Source organism: Sciurus vulgaris, assembly GCF_902686455.1.
Source record: "Sciurus vulgaris genome assembly, chromosome: 11".
NCBI lineage: Eukaryota > Metazoa > Chordata > Mammalia > Rodentia > Sciuridae > Sciurus > Sciurus vulgaris.
Window position 1 is genome coordinate 68,729,108 of NC_136472.1, and position 24,870 is coordinate 68,753,977.

The 24,870-nt window shown below is 37.1% G+C and overlaps 2 protein-coding genes across 2 annotated transcripts in view; one reads left to right on the forward strand and one right to left on the reverse strand.

Moving 5' to 3' along the window:
- LOC306639871 (uncharacterized protein) overlaps window positions 1-22,676 on the reverse strand; it is a gene marked incomplete at both ends in the record, with an annotated part of 45,552 nt that extends 22,876 nt beyond the window's left edge. The window contains 4 exons of the mRNA XM_079103563.1: window positions 1,906-1,999; window positions 6,394-7,031; window positions 7,155-7,253; window positions 21,737-22,676. Coding sequence (XP_078959689.1) covers window positions 1,906-1,999; window positions 6,394-7,031; window positions 7,155-7,253; window positions 21,737-22,676 — 1,771 coding nt within the window. The remainder of the gene's footprint in view (window positions 1-1,905; window positions 2,000-6,393; window positions 7,032-7,154; window positions 7,254-21,736) is intronic.
- Window positions 6,376-7,320, forward strand: LOC306640501 (olfactory receptor 52R1-like; the record flags this gene model as incomplete). Its single annotated transcript, XM_079104784.1, has 1 exon — window positions 6,376-7,320. One exon carries the CDS (start codon window positions 6,376-6,378, stop codon window positions 7,318-7,320), a length of 945 nt encoding a protein of 314 aa, XP_078960910.1.
- Window positions 22,677-24,870: the final 2,194 nt, after the last annotated feature.

A 24,870-nucleotide genomic window follows, 5' to 3' on the forward strand; every position in this document is an offset into this window, starting at 1 on the left:
GATGCAGAGAATAATAGAAGAACCTTATCATAAATTAGGAGACAGAGACAAAAAAATAAACTTAACCAAGAATTTAGTACATTCTCATTATTGTTATTTGCACAGTTAAAGAGAGATAAAATGTAAAACTACAGGTATTTAGAAAGTGCAGAAAAGGCTGGTCACCATGAACTTGCAGTATCAACAAACTAATCATTTGTGTTTTCATTTCTAGCAGTAACTCAGTGATAAAATAGTAGCAGTAGACAGTGAAGCTTTGAATGATAGCTGTCATGGAAAATAGTTCTTGAGGACTTTCATGTGAATGGGGTTGAAATGATAGGCTGTAAAAAGTAGATTTCATACAAAGAAATTTAAGAGAAAAAGTGTTGAAAGAATATATATACTCACACATATATAAACACACATATATTATAGCTATCATTATAAATTAAATGTGCATTACATATGTTTATAATGATCTTCATATTATATACCATATACTATATGTACAAATATTCACATGCATATATGTGGAATGGATGATGAGGAAGAACACAAGATGAGCAAAAGCACTAGAAAGAAAGGATATTGTAGTAAAATAGGAGGGTGCTCAAAAATTCAGAGATCTATTATCTCTGAACTGTGACTAGGTCCAGGTCAATTTTATGCATCATTGACTGAGGTACTATAGACACAAAGGTCAATGACAGTGAGGATATAAATATTGTGAGACTATAAAGCTGACCAAGTTTTCTCCATGCATATATTGAATGCAAATCAAAACTACTCTAAGATTTTATCTCACTCCAGCAAGCATGGCAATTATCAAGAATACAAGCAAAAATAATTGTTGTGAGGATGTGGGAAAAAGGTACACACATGCACTGCTGGTGGGAATACAAATTGATGCAACCATTATGGAAGCAGCATGAAGATTCCTCAGAAAACTTGGAGTGGACCCACCATTTGGCCCAGGTATCCCACTCTTCAGTTTATACCCAAAGAACTTAAAATCAGCATACTATAGTGATGTAGCTATGTCAATGTTTATAGCAGCTCAACTCACAATAGCTAAAGTATGGAATCAATCTAGGTGTACTTCAACAGATGAATGGATAAAGAAAATGTGGTATATATACACAATGGAATATTACTCAGCCTTGAAGGAGAATGAAATTATGACATTTGCTGGTGAATGTATGGAGCTGAAGACTATCATGCTAAGTGAAATAAGTCAATCCCCCAAAAAAACAAAAACCAAATATTTCCTCTGATATACAAATGCTAATTCACAATAAGTGGGGGTGATAGGGAAGAATAGATTTACTTTATATGAGGTAGAGGGAAGTGAAGGGAGGAAAGGGAGTGTGGTAGTAGGCAGGGCAGTAGAATGAATTGGATTTTATTATCCTATGTGTATATTTGACTACATGACCAATGTGATTATACATCAGGCACAACCAGAAAAAAAGAGAAGTTATATTCCATTTATTCATGATGTGTCAAAGTGCATTCCACTGTCATTTATAACTAATTAGAACCAGTAAGAGAAAAAGAAAGATGAACTAAAAAAAAAAAGAGTCCCAGGACCCTCATGTTATTATCCTAACCAACATTTTCTTTCACAAAATTATCTTTCCAAAAATCATTCTCTGCACCACTTTCACAAGCCCACAATCACAGATTGGTAAAGTTACAATTTATTGTAACCACCCTTAACTGGGCTTGAAACACTGCCCAGTAATCTTCATGATCTCCTAGAGATCGGTTCAGAATAAGGCTGGGAGCCAGGATCCTAAGTTCTTGATGCATCCTGTAGAGTTAACAACTTTCAAAAGACAAAAATGATAAGGGTACCATAAGACAGCCAACTGGGAAAACATCGAACTTTCTGTTACACACTCCATCCTTGAGGGAATTTACTCCTTGCACTAAGTTTGAAAAGTAGTGTGGTTGGCCTACTAATTTCTTCAGGAGACTGGATATCGTATCTCCTTGGGGTCACTGTCTTTTCAGACTGGGCAAGAGAATCAGAAGACAAGAAAATACAGGTTCTATATCCAGTTGTCACATCCTGTTTGAGATTTAAAAAAATAGAAAGATTTCTCTGCTGCCATGTATAACTAAACAGAACAAATAATTAATTAATTAGCTAATTAAAGTATTAGCCAAAAAAAGGAAGAAGAAAAAATGAAAGCAAATGCACCTGTTTTTATTACACTTAGGTTTAATATGCCAAAGGCAAACAAAAGACTAGACAAAGAAAAATAATTTGCATTGTAAACTGAGATAACCAAAATTCCAATGTGCCATTTCAGTCTGATCCATAATATCATACCATTTTCAATATTTTCTGTAAACCCAGAGTCCACTTTAAAATACAATTTTATCCCATGATTTGGTTATGGATATGTAAACAAAAAGATAAGTTATTTTGTTATGATAGCTGTATATACACCCTGACCTTAGCATAGGATCACCATAATCTACCGTAAGCACCTAAATATAACTTCAATAACTTTGGCAATTTTTTTTCCTAAAAATATATGTTGGGTTTTATATTTTGTGAGTTATGTCTTCTGAAGTTTGACAATTCTCCCTTCTGCAAATTAATCTTGTTTTTAAGCGCTTTTTATCTCACTTTCCTTTGACATCTCATTAAAAATGAAATTTTTAAAAGTTGGTGGTATGCTGAAAACAATGAGAGAAACTCAGCAGGCCCCTGTGTAGGGATTGGGAAAGGAGGGAGCTCTGTGTAGGTTTTAACTCTTCAGCTTGAGGAAGGAGAGCATCAGAGCCTCAGAAAGGTTCGAAATGACCATAGCAGGATCTTCAACAGAATTCCTTTACTCTATGAATAATCACCAATTTAGAAGTGAGGGACCTTGGAACCATGGCAACCTCAGTACATAGTGAAGCCCTAATAGATGATCAGCAACCTCATCAAGTCCACACCCCTTATATATAAACACTCATTATGGTTTGGACATGAGGTATTCTTCAAAAGCTCCTGAATTAATGCAGGAATTTTATATGTAAATGATTATGAGAGTTATAACTTATTGAGTTCATCTTGTTTGAAAGGACTGACTGGATGGTAACCCTAGGCAGGTGGGCATGGCTAGAGGAGATGGGGATATGCCCTGGAAGAGTGCATCTGTCCTGTGGCCCCTTCTCCAGCTGCTTCTCAACCCTTCCATGAACTGAGCAGTTTTCCTCAGCTCCCCCATGATATCCTGTCTTAACTGGGGCCCATAGTAAGGAGTCGGTCCTCTATAGGTTGAGACATCTGAAACTATGAGTCCCAAATAACTTCTGCTCCTCTAAGTTGTTCTTGTTGAGTATTGTGTTCACACCAATAAAAAAGCTAATTAAAACTACACTCATATACATGCATGCCAATATGCCATCTCACACTATCAGGTATGTAGCTAGATATGTGCCTTCACAAAAGCATGTGCACTCAGTAACTATAGACCAACAGAATGATGTTGTCATAATAATACTGCAAGTTTAAAGCAAAGAAATATCAATTATTTTATAAAACACAAGCTTATACACACACACATATACCCCGAATAACAAAAATATGGGTGTATGATGAGCTCACACATATAATCTTACACCTTCTTACACATAAATTCAAGTCCCCTGTCTTTGCATTTGTGGACACAGAGGGGAGAGGAGTCAGGGATTAATCCTTCTAGCTTTGGTCTCCAGTCCCAGAGGAAGCTGGTATGAGCACGAGGCAGTGGAACTTGGGGTTGGGGGTAGGAAATAATGCTGGGGGGAAGGGAAAGGCCAGGCATATTCTTTAAATAGACTCTACTCTGAGGTTCCTGCCAAAGGCTGAACCCCAGGGGCTTGTTAAAAGCACTTATGAATGTATGTGGCTTGATCAGAGACAGAGCAGAGCTCAGTGTGTGATTTTCTGTGCCTCAGGTACCTGTGCTCTTCCCAGGCTGCAGTGGGATTCAGAGACTCCAGGAAGCTGGAAGGCAAGGACATGCACTGTGCAGAAAGGGTCTGATTCAATAGGAAAATCATATCCAGAGATCCATGACCACGGAACTCCAGTATGGGATCAGGAGAAAGGAGCAGGGCTCCATCTGTGCCCCACCCCATGGAGACCTAGAAAGGTATGCAGAGTGCCTCTCCACACACCTCCCCATGAAGGAGGTTGCATCTGAACCCCTCCATCTTGGTTTTGGGTACCTCACTCTGAGATAACAGTCTAAATTTCCCTCAAGCTATTCTTTAGCAAGATCGCAGCCCATTTTACCTTCTACTCTTTCATTGCTTCTGCAACACAGTTAACAGAAGGACACAATTACTTCCACAAAGTGGGTGGCGTAATGGCGGTTCAAGCCAGCCAGCCTTGGATTCAAACCCATATTCACAGATGATAACTGACTCTACTCAATTTGTGGATGTTGTTCTTGTAACCATATTTCCTCAACTAAAAGTTACACAGTGTCTTAACAAGTTGTATTTTATCTGGGAGAAGAGAGAAAAATTGAATCATAAGTTCGAAGTGAAATCGACTTAGATCTAATCTTTGAAAAGAATATGACTTAATTCCAACTTCCAGTGTGCACTGTGCTAAAAGAATTTTATCTCAGGAAAAAGAGACATGAACATATTTAATACCAGGGTAGAGAAGGAAGGAGAGTTGCAAAAGATGGGAAACTATGTTGTTCTTCCATTTCTACCATTTAGGGAATACACATTCCCATCCCTTAATCAAGGACAAATCTGATAATCTGTGTGTTCTGTACTGTTTCTGTCTCAAACATAAAACATAAGACTGAGAAGAGCAGGCCTTCCAAAACACAGAGATCCCACGTTACAAATAATGTATTTCTGAAATTTTGCAATATGCTTCTTAGTGATACTTATTTAAAGCAAACCTATGCCTATCATATGGGAAGGCTAGGAAAATTGCAGGCATAGAAAAGACCTCAAAAGTCTGAATCTCATTTCCTTCATACAGTTATAAACCTAGGGAAAATTTGAAAGCGAATAGGCCTATTTGGCATCTCATTTTAAAGGAATAGCCAGTCCAGTAAAATGAAACATGTGTTAGTATCCAGAGGTGACTTGTTAAGGGTGGTTAGAAAAGATATTTTTCTTGCCTAGATGTGTCTGTTATGAAGGAGGTAAAAGCAATGACTTTCACTCTAAGACATAAGAAAACTGAGACTAAGTAATGATAAGGTGCTAGGGGACAACTATCACCTGTGTCCTGTGGATTCTGAAGTAGGGGCTTTCATCAGAGGGATCCAACATGGAGTCAGCTCACATACGGCCAGTTCAGAGTTCAGAGGACAGTGCTCCGGTGTGCTCATTGGCAGCAGCGCCACATCTAAAACCAGAAATGAACATAACTATCTTGTGAGTGGGGTTCAGAGTAGGATTAAGTGGGCGCTGCTGGGACATCTTAGCATATTGTTGTTATACAGAAAAAAGGCTGTTAGTCACAAAATAATGACATTTATTAGTTATTTTCTTCAGTGAATATTTATTAAACCTCTACTCTGTACAAAGCACAGAGGTACTAGGTATAATGCAGAGTTATAGGCTGACCTCAAGTAAATTCATCACCTAGGACCACCCTTGACAAACCATAGCCTCCAGGCCAAATCCAGCTGTACCCTGCTTTTGTAAACAAGCTTTTACTGGAAAAAAGTCACACACATGCACTTACGTATGGACTATGGCTGCTGATTTTGCATGACAAAGTTTAAACTGATTAGATGCACAAGAGACTACATAGCCCATGAAGCTAAAATATTTATGACCTGAACTTTGACAGATCCTATTTTATCTCTAAAGAAGCAGGAGCCATACACTAATGATGTTTATTTACAGATGCACAATTGGCCCCTCAGCTATCTCCAAAACCACGTCAAGGTAACCATCCTAGAGTTCATTCTAATTCAACATCACTCAAACATAGCTTTGGATCTTTAATCCATGTTGCTTTTAAACATGAAATTTTGCCCAGGAGAATTAATGGGAATTAAAAGGGCATTTGCTAAAGGTTAAACAATTAGAAGATAATTGTAAAGAATGAAAGGGTAAAACTTAATATGACCTTATTTGCCACAAAATGTATTTTACCTTAGCAAATTTTACTATCAAAACAAATATTGATTCTGGAAGTACATCTATACTTGAAGCTGTTAATTTCAAAATTTATTTTGAATGTCATTAATATGAACATAAGCAGCACCTTATGTTGTTAAAATAGTGAAATTTATTTTGGTTTATCACAAAATCCAATTGTCCCATTCAAAAAGACTTATAAATAACAATAATAATTGTTTTGTTTGTTTTCACCTGCAGAGACTAGTTTACCTTCACACAAGAGAAAATGGTATCCATCCCCTGATGTGGGCTTCAGGAAACAGCTCTTCTCATCCTGTGTCCTTCATCCTGCTTGGAATCCCAGGACTGGAGGCTGCCCACTTCTGGATCGCCTTCCCATTCTGTGTCATGTATGTTGTGGCCGTAACTGGCAATATCACCATCCTGCATGTCATCAGAACTGACCACACCCTGCACCAGCCCATGTACTTCTTTCTGGCCATGCTGGCTCTCACTGACCTGGTCCTCTCCTCCTCCACACAGCCTAAAATGCTGGCCATACTCTGGTTCCACACTCGTGAGATTGAATATCATGCCTGCCTCACGCAGGTGTTCTTCATCCATGCCTTTTCTTCTGTGGAGTCTGGGGTGCTCATGGCCATGGCCTTGGACCGCTATGTGGCCATCTGCTTCCCGCTCCGGCATTCTAGTATCCTTACCACCTCTGTGGTGATCAAACTGGGGGCAGCCGTGATGATGAGAGGGCTGTTGTGGGTGAGCCCCTTCTGCTTCATGATCTCCAGGATGCCCTTCTGCCCCAACAAGGTCATTCCCCAGTCCTACTGTGAGCACATGGCTGTGCTGAAGTTGGTGTGTGCTGACACCAGTGTCAATCATGCATATGGGCTCTTTGTGGCCTTCTCTGTGGTTGGCTTTGATATCATTGTGATTGGCATATCCTATGTGATGATTTTGAGAGCTGTTCTTCAGTTGCCCTCAGGCGAAGCCCGTCTCAAGGCTTTTGGTACCTGTGGTTCTCATATCTGTGTTATCCTGGCTTTATATGTTCCAGCCCTTTTTACCTTCCTCACCCACCGCTTTGGCCATCAAGTGCCCCGAGTGGTGCACATCATGTTTGCTAATGTCTATCTTCTGGTGCCTCCCATGCTCAACCCCATCATCTATGGAGTTAGAACCAAACAGATTAGAGACAGGGTTGTCAGAGGATTTTGTAGTAATGAGCCCTGAGCCAAGGATCAAAATGTCCCCATACTCTCAATTGCCCCATTGATCTGACATAATGATTAAAGTTTGACAGGCCATTACATATATCAATGTTATAGTTTTGATATAAAGTGTCCTCCAAACTAGTCCATCCTAGTTTGAATGAACTGAGTGGCTGGTACTTTAGGCATTTGGGACACAGCTGGAGATGAGTCACTGGGGGAATGCCCTTGAAGAATGTATCTTCCCTGTGTCCCCTTTCCTTCTATCTCCTTGCTTCCTTGTTGCCTTGAATGAAGCAGCTTCCCTCGGCTGCACCCTTTTCCCATGATGTTCTACCTCATCTGGGTCCAGGTCTGTGGTTAGCCAAACATGGGCTGAACCCTTGAAACCATGAGCCAAATAAACTTTTTATCCTTTAAGTTGTTCTTGTCAAGTCTTTTTGATCACAGTGACACAAAGCAGACTAAAACAATCACAAAGTTATCTCTGTGAACAACTATCCCTGAGACCATCAATGAATATTGTTTGGATATAAGGTGTTGCCCAGTAAGCTCATATGATAGACAATCCAGCAATTTTCAGAGGTGAGATCGTGAGAGCTGTAACCTGTGACCTAATCAGTATATCAATCCATCTGATGGATTAATAATTTGAAAGGACTACTGTACTATGTAGTAACTAGAGAAAGTATGTCACTGGGTGTATGACCTTGGGGTTTATTTTTTCCATGATTTCTTTCTCTCTCTCTCTCTCTCTCTCTCTCTCTCTCTCTCTCTCTCTCTCTCTCTCTCTCTCTCTCCTTCCTAGCTACTATGAGATGAACCACTTTTCTCCTTACATCCATCTGCCATGATGTTCTGACTCATCTCAGGCCCAGAGTTCTGGAGTTGGTCAACCATGAACTGAACCTCTGAAGCATGAGACAGAAATAAACAAGAACAACTAGGTTGTTTACTTTGTTTTTTTTGTTTTTTTTGTTTTTTTTTTTTTTTGTGATGGTGAGAAATTTTTATTAAGCATTTCTGTTACTTTTTAAAAAATACAAAATCATGTAGACACTTTCCTGCATGACTTATTACATTAGAAAACAATTACCCTAAGATATATAGAACCCATCCCCACATGTCAACAATTTCAAACTTAAATGGCACACAGATATATATCACAAAGGTCAAGAAAGAAAGCACAAGAAAATTAAATACAAAGTGCTCAAATTAAGTGAAGATAAAAGCTTAAAATATCAGAATGTCTGCAATGACATAGCACTCAGAAAAACATTTATAACTCAAATTACATGTATCAGAAGGAAGCTACTTTAACAATCAAATTATTTGCAAATTAGATAGTAGGGAAGAAAAAAATAAGAGTAGAAGCAGAAATATATTAAAAATACATTAAAATATATTAAAAATGGAATAGAGAGGAAATTTTTTAGTTATTATAGCTTGTAATATCAGGTTACGATATATGTATACAAATTCAAGTTTCTCGCCATCATGGGTTCTCACATGCAGAAATTTGGGTGGGCTGTCTCAAAGAGATGACATTCCTATGATGAGGTCTTATGTATTTTCTCATGCCTCCTAAGACAATAAGATCGACTGAAGTATTTCCCACACAGGTGCCATTCATGTGGTTTCTCACTACTGAGTGAGATTGTGTTTTTAAGGTTAGGGTATAAAAAGAGGCCTTTCCACACAGATTACCTTCTGATGGCCACTCACTAAGGTGAGTCATCTTCCATTTTTTTAATAGTACAGTGATGGTTGAGGACTATGCCCACACAGGAGGCATGCACATTATTTGGCTCCAGTGTGTGTTCTTTCATGCTGCCTGAGGCCAGATGATCGGCTGAAGGCTTTCCCACACAGAAGACATTTGTATGGCTTCTTTCAAGTGTGTGTTTTCTCATGCTGTCTCAGGCCAGAGCAGCTACTGAAGGTTTTTCCACATAGATGACATTTATATGGTCTTTCTCCAGTATGTGCTTTCATGTGGTGCCTAAGACCAGATGATAGACTGAAGACTTTCCCACATACATTGCATTCATATGGTTTCTCATCGGTGTGGGTTCTCTCATGTGTTTTAAGGTAGCATGATTGACCATAGGATTTCCCACACAATTCACATTGATAAGGTTTCTCTCCAGTTGGACTCTCTCATGTATTCTAAGGTAGCATGATTGTCCAAAGGATTTCCCACACAACTGGCATTGATTTGGTTTCTCTCCAGTGTGTATAATCTGATGACATCTAAGGTGAACTGATTTGCTGAAGGGTTTCCCACACACATGGCATTGATATGGTTTCTCTCCAGTGTGGGTTCTCTCATGCACTTGAAGGTTATATAATTTACTAAAAGCTTTCCCACACAGTTGGCATCCATATGGTTTCTCTCCAGTGTGGATTTTCTCATGCCCTTTAAGGTTGTAAGAGTTCCTGAAGACTGTCCCACACACACAGCATTCATTTTGTTTCTCACCTATGTTGGTTCTCTCATGTTGTCTAAACTCAGTAAAGTAACTGAAGCCTTTCCCACAAAAATTACATTCACACATCATTTCCCCTGTTGTAGTTGCATTGAGTTTCCTTAGATCAGAGGTTTGATTAAAGGATTTGCTACATAGATGATGTTCATATTGAAACTCTCCAGAGTCAATCTCTTTGCATTTTCTAGTATGTAAAACTTTCATATGTCCCTTCAAACATACCTGGCCTTCACATGACATACGGCTATCATTTTCCTTGCTTCCTCTGATGTAAAAATTGTCAGTGAGGGATTGTTCACAGCTTTGGTTGACCCCATGCATCTCTGCTGGGTGAGTAAACAAAGGTCGGATAGACACAGAGTTGTGATATAGATCTTCCTCCAAGTCTTTCCATTCCAAGGAATGTTCCTTTGACATGTTGAGGGGTGTGTCCTTCCTGTTCATAAGTGCTCTGCATATACTTTCGTGTTTTTGATGTGCACTTTCCTTGCCTAGAATACTCATTGATGCTTTCACAGAGGAGATGTTCAAGTGAGACTAGATGATTAAGGACTTCCAGCATCACTGATCTGTGTAGCATTTTCTGAGGTGGGGCCAGCATGGCCCACTTTTCTTCGGTGAACCTTACAGTTACATCTTCAATGGTCATTGATTCCAGGAAATAAGACTTGGAGAAGATGGAGAAATGCACCAGCAGGGTTCCTCAGGTGAGCAGGGACTTGCTCTTCTCCCAGGCTCTGGACTCTTCAGTGCTTCTTCTCTGGCTAGGTTGTTTACTTTGGACACAAAAACTCAATTTTTCTTGTCAGGAACTTTGCTCACAGTGACACAAAACTGATTAATAAAGTAACCCTCCAGAAGAAAGAGGAACAGTTTTCATGGTACCCCAGAATGAGAGATGTCTGAGGAATGTGATGAATAATACAAACATAGCTGACTTGTATTCATCATCACAAGGAAACAAATTTCTCATGTATTAAATCAGTAAATATTTTAAAAGAATGTATCATTTTATTGAGGTAGAAAGATCTTTATACTATCAAGAGAAATGTGGGATACTCGTTAAAAACATCAGTTAAAAGAAAGACATTTTCTCCCCAGGATTCTCTTTGTAAAAACACAATTTGTGAAAGAAAACAATTATATAAAGACATGGAGAAAATCATTAATTACAAAAATAAAGAGGAATTATTAAAATACTCTATTAAAGTAAACCAAGTGACACAATGTGCAACTGAATACCGTGTTCACTTGTCCTTGCAACAAGTAAACAGAGATGTGAAAAGTGATCAAGAGATAACATTAAATAAAAAATAAACTGCCCATGAAGCCTGATGCCAATCCTAAGAAGGAAGACACATACAAAAAATATTTGAGAAATACACCCAAAAGCTAATAATTCATACTTGAAACAATGAATCTTGTGTCATTTTTAAAATTTGTTCTTTTTATATATATATGACAGTAGAGTATATTTTGACATATTATACATACATGGAGTATAATTTATTCTAATTCGGATCCCATTCTTGTGGTTGTACATAATGTGGAGTTACACTGGTCATGTATTCATACACAATGATCAGAAAGTTATATCTGATTAATTCTACTGTCTTTCCTATTCCCTTCCCTCCTCCCTTCCCTTCATTCCCCTGTGTCTAATCCAATGGACTTCTATTCTATTGCATCCACATATCAGAGAGATCATTTGGCCTTTGATTTTTTTGGTACTGATTTATTTCATTTAGCAGGATATTCACCATTTCCATCCATTTACTGGCAAATGCCATAATTTCATTCTCTGTGGCTGAATAACATCACATTGTGTATATATACCACATTTTCTTTATCCTCTCATCTGTTGAAGGACACCTAGGTTGTTTCCATAGCTGGGCTCTTGTGAATTGAGCTACTATAAACACTGATGATGTGGCTGTATCATTGTAGTATGTTGAGTTTAAGTCCTTTGGGTATGTACAGAGGAGTAGGATAACTGGGTCAAATGGTGATTCCATTCCAAGTTTTCTAAGGAATCTTCATATTTCTTCCCATAGTAGTTGCACCAATTTGCTGTCCCACCAGCAATGTACAAGTGAACCTTTAGGCCACATCTTTGCCAATGTTTATTGTTACTTGTATTCTTTGTAATTGCCATGGACTGAGATGGGCTCTCAGTGTAATACTCTATCTGAGGTACAGGTGGTAAAGATTTTCTCCCATTCTGTAGTCTCTCTGTCCATGTTCTTGATTGTTTCCATTGCTGTGGAGATTTTTAGTTTGATACCATCTCATTTATTGAGTCTTGATTTTACTTCTTGTGCTTTAGGAGTCTTATTGAGGAAGTTGTTTCCTAAGTTGACATAATGAAGAGTTGGGTCTACTTTTTCTTCTAGTAAGTGCAAGGTCTGTGGTCCAATGCCTAGTAGGTCTTTTATCCACTTTGAGTTGTGTTATGTAGGGTGAGACATTGGAGTTCAATTTCCTTCTACTACATATGGATTTCCAGTTTTCCCAGAACCATTTGTTGAAGAGGCTATCTTTCCTCCAATGTATGTTTATGCACCTTTGTCTGGAGGAAATAACTGTATTTATGTGGGTATGTCTCTGTGTCTTCTATGTTTTTCCATTGGTCTTCATGTCTCTTTTTGTGCCAATACCATGGCATTTTTGTTACTATACCTCTGAAGTATAATTTAAGGTCTGATATTCTGATGCCTCCTGCATTACTTTTCTTGCTAAGTATAGCTTTGGCTATTCTGGGCCTCTTATTTTTCCAAATGAATTTCATGACTGTTTTTTCTATTTCTATGAAAAAAATCATTGGAATTTTAATAGGAATTGCATTAAATTTGTATAGCACTTTTGGTAGTTTGGCCATTTTGACAATATTATTCTGGTTATCCAAGAACATGAGATAACCAGAATAATTGATTTTTTAAGGTTTTCTTCAAATTCTTTCTTTAGTTTTCTGTATTTTTCATTGTTGAGTTCTGTCACCTCTTGTTTGATGAATTCCCAAGTTTTCTTTTTTTCCAAGAGGAAACTTCACTGCATTGAGCTCATTCATTAAGATTAGAAAGTAACGAAATAAACAAACTAACTATACACCTCAAAGCCCTAGAAAAAAAACAAATCAACATCAAAGCAGTAGATGACAGGAAATAATTGAAATCAGAGCAAAAGTAAATTAAATTGAAACAAAAAAATCAGTGAATCAAAAAGTCAGTTCTCTGAAAAAAATAATAAAATTGATAAACCCTTAACCAAGTAATGAAGAGAGAGAGAAATTCAAATTACTAAAATTCATGATGAAAAAGGAAATATAACCACAGACACCACTGAAATACAGACAATAATCAGAAACTACTTTGAAAATCTGTACTACAATTAAGTGGAAAATCATGAGGACATCAGTAAATTTCTAGAGACATATGACCTGCCCAAACTGAATCTAGAAGATGTAGAAAATTTAAACAGATCAATTTCAGTAAAAGAAATTGAAGACCCCATCAAAAGCCTACCAACAAAGAAAAGCCCAGGATCAGATGGATTTTAAGCTGAGTTCTACCAAAACTTCAAAGAAGAACTAATATCAATACTCCTCAAATTATTCCATGAAATAGAAAAGGAGGGGAATCTTCCAAACTCATTCTATGAAACTACAATCACCCTGATACAAAAACCAGACAAAGACACAGCAAGGAAAGAAAACTTCAGATCAATATCAATGATGATCATAGATGCAAAAATTTTCAATAAAATACTGGTAAATTGCAGACAAAAACATATCAAAAAAAAACAGATCAAGTGGGATTCATCCTAGGGATGCAGGTTCAAGATATGGAAATCAGTAAACATAATTCATTGCATCAATGGACTTAAATATGAGGATCACATGATTATCTCAATAGATGCAGAAAAAGCGTTTGGCAAAATAAAGCTCGTTTCTATCCTCTTCAATCCCTAGAAAAACCAGGAATAGTAAGAAAATACTTCAACTTTGTAAAAGCTATATACCCTAAATCCAAAGCCATCATTCTAAATGGAGAAAACTGGAAAGCATTCCCTCTAAAAGCTTGTGTCATTTTTGTTTTCTTTTTTTCCCTTTAAAAACTATTTTATTTCATTTTAATTTTGATTACCATGTTTTTTGCATATACTAATGGGTTTCAGTGTGACATTTCAATATGTGTGTTTTAAAATTTATTCTCAATGTATAGAATTTAGTGTTAGTATCAGGAAAAAAGTAATTAAAATGAAAAGTACACCAAAGAGTTGAATTCATTTCCAGATCCTAAGATGATGCAGCGCACACTCTGAGCAGACAAGGCACAATGGACTTGATTAATATGTATAAAAGCTTGCTAAAATCAATGTGAAATTGCTGCCAGAACACAACTGCTTGAGACTGCTAACAATGAGGATTAGGTGAACTGGAGGTCTCCCTTCTCCAAACTTTGCTGAGTCTCTATGGACAATGGATCTCAGAATAAAGGAGGAGTTTCTGGAAAAGAAAGAGGAAGAAGCATCTCTTTTAAATATGAAATACTATGTAGTGAAGATGGTAGGAAAGTCTTCAGAAATTTTAATAGCACTTTAAGATATCCTTTTCCTTCTTAGTTAATATTTCAAACAGTTTTTCAAGGCATGTTTCCTTAGTCATTAAGCTGGAATCGTTAACTTTTTCTCTACATTTCCCTACTTTCCAGGCTCAGCAGAGCAATCTATCAGAACACCTATGGCGGCTGGCAGCCTGAGCTGCCAGAAGGTCAAAGGGGTTCCTGAAATGGAACATGGGGGGAAGGCAGCATGATCATGTGTAACAAGAACAGGGATATGAAACAGCGTACCGTATTTACTTGGAATTGGGTAAAATTCTTAAACACCTACAGATAAAAGACTTTAAAACTAAATACCATACTTAGAACTAAGACGTTACTTGGAGCACATGGTGATGACAGTACTTATAGCTGAGGTATATCTTAAAACCTGTATGGAGTTCTTTCAGGTTTAACTTGTGGCCAAAAATTTAGGATGGTGGAATTTGGGAAACCTAAAAAAATCAGGATTGGTATTCTCTTTGCCTACATATTGGCTATCTTGTGCCTTCCTAGCCCCATTGATAATTTCCTGGTACCCTAATCTTGAGGTCCTTCAGTACAAAACTAAACCCATTGGGTGACCCCCCCAGAAAATAATGTGATTATACGAAGATGCAGAAAGGATTGTTGCTTTGTATTCCAACCAACTACATTGTATCATTCCTGGAGAAAAACAGAACAGTAAAACACCATGTCCCTGAAGTGTCCCTCTCCCATCTCCATTTGCAAGAACCTAGCCAAGTGAAGAGATTAATGTGAAACTAGTATGGGCTGGAAAGTCCAGGTAATTATTTCAAAAGATACTGACTTTCTCTCATTTATTCTGGGAATCATGGCAAGTTAGTATTTTCTGTAGACAGAAGTTTTCTTGCATGCATTCCAAGTTCCTTAGGATGCTGGTCATAAAAGGGACAAAGCAAGTTAAACTAAAGATGTCACTGCTTCTGTAACTTAATATATAAGTCCCCTCCCTCTATGTTTACTAGTGCAGAACGGAGCACCAAGAAGGATAAATGCTTATCCAGTGGACCACCACTGGACAAAGCACCAAGAGGGATGCAGGGACCCTAGAGAAGCACCAGAGACACAGTCCAACCCATTACCACTGGACATGCCCTGTAAGTATTTGTCAATAAACTTTTTATCTCACATTACATTCCAAGTTGTCTTCTTTGCTTTCCTGGCAACATACCCCACTACCCTAGCATAACTGACTTGTGGACAGCATACACATAGATTAGAGACTGTGAATAAGTTGCTATCTACCATTAGGACATATAACTTATCTGTTATTTATCTCCCTGGATTGTTTTACTTCTCAACCTCAGATTTTATGCTTACTTTTTCTTTTTCATTCTTCTTTATGTTTCCTATACACATAAGTATTTTATCATATCCATATTTCATAACATACCAGATTTGAAAGCTTACTTGTTAGGCAATTTTTCCATGGATGTATATATGTTTCCAGCTGCTCGGTACTAAAGATGACTCACTTAGTATATGCAGGATTAATGTGCAGATGAATAGGCTCCCTTTAGGATGTGTTTGCGTGTTTGCATGTGCACGTGTATGCATGTGCAATATGTGATGATTGTGAGTGCAGTTGCATCTCTGTGACATATTCTATATATACTAAATGTGAATGTCATTTGTGTGTTTATAGGCTTCTTGAGAGCTAGTTAACTGTTTATGGGAGAGCTTCTGAAATTCTAGAAAGGAGTAAACTTGTCATTGTTTTTAGCTATGATCTCAGACTAAGTTTATTGATTTGAGTTCTTCAATTCCAATATAGGCATTTCAAGCTATAAATTTCCCTCAAAACCCTGCACTAACTGCATACTATAGTTTTGATACATTGTGTTTTTATTTTCATATATTTCAAGTATACACTGATTTTAACTCCTTTGGATATATTCTGAAAAGTGGTATAGTTGGGTCAATGGTGGTTCCATTCCAAGTTTTCTAAGGAATTTCCAGAGTAGTCCCACCAGCAATGTATGAGTATATCCTTTTCCCCACATCTTCACCCACATTTATTGTTACTTACCTTCTTGACAGTTGTCATTCTGACTGGAGTGAGGTAAAATCTCAGTGCAGTTTTAATTTGTATTTCTCTAAGTGCTAGAGATGTTGAATATTTTTTCATGTATTTACTGACCACTTGTATTTCTTCTTTTTTCTTTCCTTTCTTTAGTTCCTTTGCCCATTTGACTTTGGATGTTAAGCTTTTGAGTTCTTTGTACAGTGGAAATTAATGCCTTCTCTGAGGCATAGGTGGCAAAGATTTTCTCCTATTCTTTAGGCTCTCAACATGCTCTTGATTGTTTCCTTTGCTGTGAAGAAGCTTTTTAGTTTGATATCATTCCATTTATTGATTTTTTAATTTTACTTCTTGCACTTTAGGAGTCTTATTGAGGAAGTTAGTTCCTAAGCTGACATGTTAGAGTATTGAGCCTACATTTTCTTCTAGTAGATGTACAGTTTCTGGTCTAATACTTGGATCTTTGATCCATTTTGAGTTTAATTTTATGCAGACATCCATAGGTTCTCATTTGGTGTTTATGCCTATATAAATCAGAAGCATGTGAAAATTAAGAAGTCATGAGGTAAACTGACCAGGGGATATATAGGACTCAAAGAAAAATGGTTTCTCCTTTAATTCTAGGGTTTATTATCATGAGACATGTTTGAAAAAGTTTCAGAGATGTTCATGCAAGATTAGGCAATATTCACTCATAAAGATGGCTGCTTCATTATTAATTTATTATCCCTCAACTCCAAATTCATTTTGCCTGTTCTATGATTATGGTGTGGTTCCTAAAAACATGTCTCTTTTTCCAGCTGTTATACTGTTAAATCTTGTTGTTGGAGGGTTGTGGAGGAACACTGGAAGGAGTAAAGTTTTTCCCTTCTGATTTCAGGATGGTTTGCTGGTTGACACCTACAAGACACCCTACAGCCCCATTGATTGTGGTTTCTGCAGGGCTCAGTTCCAGGAATACACAGCTTTCTTCAGCATTTAGCCACTGAATTTATTGCCAGCTTTCCTCTGGGAGAGCAATGGCACAACCAGGAACCCCAAAGAATGAATGAGCACTCCAACTGAAGTAGCTTCTCTTACATCTTCTATTTTGTCCCAGGTATGGGTATGCACTCAGTAGCCCCGAAGGACTAACATTCTAGCTAACTAGCCACTCTGAGAAGGTATCCTGTAGTCAACCCACCTTGAGACATGGAAATATATTATGTACTTGTAGAGATCAGTTGCTCAGGCTCCCAGCTCAGCAATACCCAGCATCCAGCTGGTATTCTAGGAACTAGTGGGTTCTGGGGCTTGGCATCTTTGTGTGGCCCTTTCTTGAACTACCACAGACAGAATTTTGGAAGTCTCACTAGTAAGACACTTGAGTGACTTCACAGGCACCAAGGAAGGAAAGCAGAGTGGCAGAGCTGCTAGGCATACTGACCAAAGGCTTAATCTGGATAAAATGCTCACCTCATATAAAATCAGAACACTGAAAAAGTCTTGGCATAGAATAATGGGAAAATTCTACAATCCTCACTCCCTGAAATTCCATGCCAGTAGAAGCAGCTCCTTTTCATTCATTCTTGTGTGGGAATCTAATAAATCATACCTGAGAAGCTATCTTACAAATGATATTTCACCTCCATGACAAATGCCCATGATTTTTCATTGGACTCAAACCAGTAATTAATCAGGACTCAACAAAGCCTGAGCATGGAAATGTTAACATTTTGGGAGAAAATATTCTATACATTGAAGGCATTGAGACACCTACTTTAATTGCATTCATTTAAAACAAAAGAACAAATTAAAACAAAAGGGGTGGATGTTCAAGTTGTTCAATCTAGGCAGCAGAGAACCAGGTTCAATATTTATGAACATTAATTAACATAGAGGGAATGTTATTGACATGAGTGTTCTCATCAATGATTTGGGCATCAACATTTTGTCAAGGATGCCTGGAAACAGTGCATATACATTGCTAAGATGGTAACTTGAAGCTTGAATATGATGATGACCAGCAGCAAAGTAGATGGAAAAGCCAAGATCTTCTAGCATAATATAAACTATAGAAATATCAGGGAGGCTGGGCACAGTGGCACACAGGTGTAATCCCAGCTACTCAGGAGCTTGAGGCAGAAGGATCATGAGTTCAATGCCAGCATGAGCAACTTAGCAAGTTCCTGTCTTATGATAAAGAGGGAAGGGAACATACCTCAGTGGTACAGCACTTACGTAGCATGTGTGAGGTTCAGAGTTGAGAAAATTCAGTATTGAAAAAGCATACGTGTACATGTTATATGTTACATATATATAAGCTATATATATTGTATGTTATACATTGATGTCTTTATATATGTATGTAGATGTGTGTGTATTTTGTGTGTCTATATATTGTACATATACATAAATTTTATTTTGTATACACAATACACATACACATATATAAGGAAGATGGACATACTAGAATGGACCAGATAATTTACTATTTTTTTTTTTCTGGAAAGAAAGAACACTCCTTCTCTAAAGCAATAAAGAATAGATTTTTATGAGGGAATCTGGAATATTTTACATTTCAGTAGCTACTGTTGTTTCTAGCTAGATTTAACTATGAAGAGTGCTTCAGTGGACATAGGATCCCCATGAACAATGAGGGTGAAGGGATTCTGAGACCACATTGGCATACTTAACAATCAGATGTAAGATGAATGTAATTATTGAAGCAGGTAGCAAACCTTGAAAACCAATCAACTCATGAGATATGTAGTGATCTGCTGCAAAGATGATGGTTCCTGGAAGCAAGCCAAGTAAACAGTGAACTAGGTTGTTACTCTGCGTACTTTTAGTTAGAGAACTGCTCAGCTCTAAATTGATCTTGACCACCTTAATCAGACTATGTAAATATTTAAGTCACTCCATGTATACAGAATCCATTAATTGAAAATAAGTCTTTGTCCCCTCCATAAAGTAGCTTGCAATGCAGTAGTAACTGCCAAAAAAATCAAATTTTAAATTATCCAAAGTGTACCCCAAAAGAACCTATGACCATTTACAAATGTAATTGCTAGGTCATAGAAAGACTAATACCCAGACTCTTTGAGGACTGTTGGACATAGACTATGATAATAAGCACCCCAAAATTCCACAAAACTCTTTTATTTTGTAATATTACTGAGAAGGAATTCTTATTAAAGTTCTGGACTTGTTCAGGTTCTCTGCAGTTATTCTTCAGATGTTAAAGTGTTCACTTCTATGCTAAAGTGTATCATTGAAGATAATCCCATTAGCTGTTGGAAATATTTTCAGATTTGTGGCTTTTGAAAAATTATGGCAGTAAGGTGAAGTACAAGGTCAAAAACCTGTCTAAACAGTTGGTCCCAAATTTCATGGCACATATCAATGTACATGACTTCACTCCATGAAATCATATGCATAGCTTCATTGGGTTTCCTGATACATTGCTGAAAAAAAAATAAAATATTCAGGTTTGATGCACTGGTGGACAAGTTGGTGCTAACCAAAAATGAAATGCAATGGCACAATACGGGTGGCCATAAAGAACAGTGGTGAAGGAAAATCCATGTTTTGAGCTGAGTTGTGAATAGCATCTTTGGCCATTAACTGGGTACGCATTATGGTTTGGACATGAGGCAGCCCCAAAAGCTCATGATTAGAGTATGAAAGCTATAACCTAAATGGTGGATCAATTCATTTAATAAATTTGTAATTTGAAAGTATTACTGTACTGAATGATAGCTGTAGGCAGGAGGGTGTGGCTGGAGGAAATAGGTCACTGGGGCATGTCTTCCAGGGGGTTATATTTTGCCTCTGGCACACTTCACTTCCTCTCTACTTTTGCCATGATATGAGCATAAACATACCCTTCACCATAGGCTTTCTTCATGATGATCCACCTCGCTTCAGGCCCAGAGCCATGAAGGTGCCTGATCATGGACTGAAACCTCTGAAACCACGAGCCAAAGTGCATCTTCCCTCCTCTGAGTTATTCTCATCAGGTATTTGGTCACAGTGTCAAAATGTAGTCCAACACAGTGTGAAAGGGGGTTTGTTTAAGTGGATATACATAGACTTCTGGACTTTGCTGAAAGGCTTCAGTAGTCGATTAGGACATGAAACCAACAACTTGAAGGAAGATAAGGATAGTCTGGAAATTATGCAATAGGCATATGGATATAGATACAAAGAAAAAAAAAATATTTGTATCTCACGTTAATATCACCAAACAGCATCCACTTTAGAGTAGGAATTCAATAACCAGGTAAAAAGATGCCTATGTGTGCACATCAACCAGCCTTGGCTCCCCAACTGCTATTCCAGCAGGTCCATAAATGACCTCATAATGGCTAAGAGAGAAAAAAACGGTGAGTTCCCTTTCACAAAGACTAAAATTGGTAAAAGATTCGGAAAATAGAGTTATCTGCATTCCTGAGATGTTAGCAATACTATTACTAAATTTGTGTGCATGTGTGTGTGTATATGAAACCTGGGGTTTCACTCTTTTTTTTTTTTTTTCTTTTCTTTTCTTTCTTTTTTTTGGTTGTGGTACCAGGCATTGAACTCAGGCTCAATTAACCACTAAGCCACATTCCCAGTCCTTTTAATTTTGAGACATGTTCTTGTTAAGTGGCTGAGGCTGGTTTTGAACTTGTGATTCTCCTGCCTCAGTCTCCTGAGCTAATGGGATTATAAGGGTATACATCTATGCCTGCTTTATTACCAACCTTTAATGTTTGGTCAATAGCAGTGGTAACTGGTGCTAAGCACTTGATATAGTATTTTGTATTTATGTTGGATATATCTCAGCACATAATAAAGGCAAGATATATACACCTAGACAAGACCCAAAGTCAAATTACTTTGATATACATTTTAGGACTTACTCCATAAAGGAAAAATTTTGGAGGCATACAGAGAATCCATAACCTTAAGGAAAATAATTATTTTTGCATGCCATTATGAAAAGAATATCTTGCCTACTTAAAAAGTTTCCCACATTGTGTCTGAACTTTTAAAATTATATGGAGAGTCTGAATTAACATTTCATTAAGGTCTAACATTGTTTTCAAATATGCATAGTGATCTACCGTTAATATTTCACTTTATGTTGAAAAAATATATAAATACCATTTAGATGTATTGGTATATATTTACCAACAAAGAAACTGAATAAGCAATATCATAAAACCTATATGTTGCATAGTTTGGACTCTTGGAGGCATGTGTTGTATTTTACCCCATTATTCCAAGCATTTTTCATGAAGGGCTTTATCACTCTGAGATAACTTGATTATATTTGGCTTTGCTTCTGAAATAAGATCCTGATAATGGCCTTTCGAATCTGCTTTGTCTTCACACTGTAGATGATAGGGTTGAGTACAGGAGGGATGAGCAGGAAGACGTTGGCCATAATGGTGTGGACAAATGGAGGTGCTGAACGGCCATAGCGGTGGACAAGAGACAAGCTGATGAGAGGGATGTAGAAGATGGCAACGGCGCTGATGTGGGATACACAGGTATTGAAGGCTTTCCGCCGCTCCTCTGAGGAAGCAATGCTGAGAACAGATCGGATGATAAGAATATAAGAGAGCAAGATGCAAGGGCAGTCAAACCCTGTAGTGGAGAAGAGTGCAAACAGACCAAGGATGCTGTTGATTCTGTTGTCAGTGCAAGAAAGCTGAATGAGATCAACGTGGTAGCAGTAAGAATGGGAAAGGACCAAAGAACTGCAGAAGGTCAGCCTCTTGACGAAGAGCACGACTGGCAACATGACGGCAACAATTCTTATCAACATGATTACCCCAATCTGGGTAATCCTGGCATTGGTGAGGATGGTAGTGTATCTCAGTGGGTCACAGATGGCTATAAAACGATCAAAGGCCATGGCCAGAAGAACCCCAGACTCCATGAAAGTAAACCCATGGAGAAAGAACATCTGGGAAATGCAAGCATTTAAGTTGATCTCTTGGGCGTCAAACCAGAGAACACCAAGGGTAGTGGAAAGTGTGCACAGGGATAAGCTGAGGTCAGTGGCTGAAAGCATGGAGAGGAAATAATACATGGGCTCGTGTAGGCTTTGCTCGCGGAAGACCACCAACAGGATCAGGCTGTTTCCAGAGAGAGCCAAGACATAGAGGAGGCAAAAGGGAATGGAGATCCAGACCTGGGCTGCTCTCAACCCCGGGATACCCGTCAGAAAGAAGATCAGAGGGGAAGCATTGGAACTATTGAAGACCAACATAGTGAAGAACTGTGAAGACAGGAATATTTGAATAATTGAACATAAGGCATAATAAATATATAACTTATCACTTAGACCATCTTTCTGTCACTCCAAGCTTCACTCAAATATTTTCACTAATTCTCAAAGAAGTTTACTATTTACTGAGTTTCCTAGAACTACAAACTTCTCTCGTTCTCTCAGTGTTTCACATTGAATAGGAAAGAAATATTTCACCCATTTTCACAGCTTTACATTTCACCTACATTCTGAAGAATTTCTAATAAATATCTGAATGCCAGTTCTGGTTTCCAGTTTCCAGACCTCAATTTAGAACTTTCTTCGAGGCATTTCCATATGGATTTTCATGGATTAAAAAAAAAAAACAATATGCTCAGAAGCAAATTGATCACTTTCCTCTATAACTATTTATCATTCTATTTAATATAAAACTCAAAATTTTCACCAAATGTTCTAATTCACACAATTCTATATATATATATATATATATTTTTTTTTTTTTTTTTTTTAACTGAATCCCCTTCCTTTCCATTACCAAGTATTTTCTATTCAACCTTTAACATTTCTCTCTTGGTCTACCTCAGCTTTAGCTGAATACAAAATTATATCTTAAATATTGACATAGTCTAACCTGGACTTCTAAATTAGCAGTCAAAAATTATAATGTTATTTTTTGTAATAATATTTATATAAAAATATAAAGTGGCCAGGACTCCAAAGAAATAATAACTTCCATTGATTAGCATCTTCTCTATGCCATTAAAAGTATATATTTGAGAAAAACAAAGATTTAAGCAGAATTGCAGTAAGATAACCATTTGTCATCACTGAAGTATCTAAAGACTATACATTTATTAGAAAACCATAATGGAACTGTTAATTATATACATTTTTGATCTGAGAAGCCAGGAAAGTAATGTTTAAGACACAAAAAGAAAAACTCATACAAATAAAGGTACAAATGAATTAGTTAACAACAAAACCAAAGTTAAATAATCTTAAAATTAAGTTAGTTCAAGACTCATCCAGGACATTTTTAAAAAGCACAAAACATAAATAGATAACAAAACTAGATAGAAATATAACTTTAAACACTTAAAGAGTATGAATAATTATACCAATATATTTGACATCATGGATGTGGCAGGTAATTTTATAGGAAATTCTCAATCACCAAACTAGCCTAGAAAATAAAATCCCAATATGGACTCATTGTGATTTGTGACAAAGACCATGTCTTTTGATTTAAAGAAAAAAAAATGAGTGTTTTGTCTTACAGATTCATTAGTCAGGGAAGAAAGGACACATTCCCCCAGGGGTCTTTTGACTGTGCCTAGAAACACTTTGGATTATTATAACTAGGAAGAGAGTGTTACTGGCATTTAGTGAGTAGAGACCAAGAGTGCTGCTATGCATCCTAAAATCCACAAGACACTCCCTTACAACAGAAAATGTCCTGCCCAAAATATCCATTGTAGCAAGATTGAGAAACTCTAGTGCTTATGAAAAGATAGAAAGTTATTCATCTTGTCACTTATGGAAAGAGATACAAACACTATTAATACCATATTTGGTATTAGATACAATTCTTTTAAAAGAAAAGTGTATTTTGATACTACAGACCTTGTCTTATGAAAAAAATTACTCAAATTAAGAAATCTATTAATGGTGTGATTATATGAATAGATATAAAAAGAAACATGATTTTCTTAAAAGATGAGAGAAATTCAGGAAATTCAATGGGGATTCATGATAAAATTGTGAATAGGAAGGAAATAAAAGTTTTCCAGTGAGAAGTATCTCCCAGAAATTCAGAGCAAACATGTTTATTAGTGTTTCACTAAAAGCATTTTCATCCAAAGCTTGTTTACAAGAAAGCAAGAAACCATGTAAACTCTCACAACTATTATCCAACATTTATGGAATAGTAACAGCAAAGGAGAAATGCAAGTCAATAGAAAGAAAATGTATTATCTTGAAATAAATTTTTAAAGTCTTTCTTAGGGTTTTAATTGACATTTTACTTGAATATAGACTATAAACTCAAACTAGAGTTGATAAAAATAACCAGATAAAAATAACAAAATCCATCACTGAGAAAATTTTCTAGAAATAAGTCCTTATTCACAATTGCCATAAAGCTACAAAATGTACTGCTATTATCAAAAGTTCATGTTTTGCAACACAGGAAGTA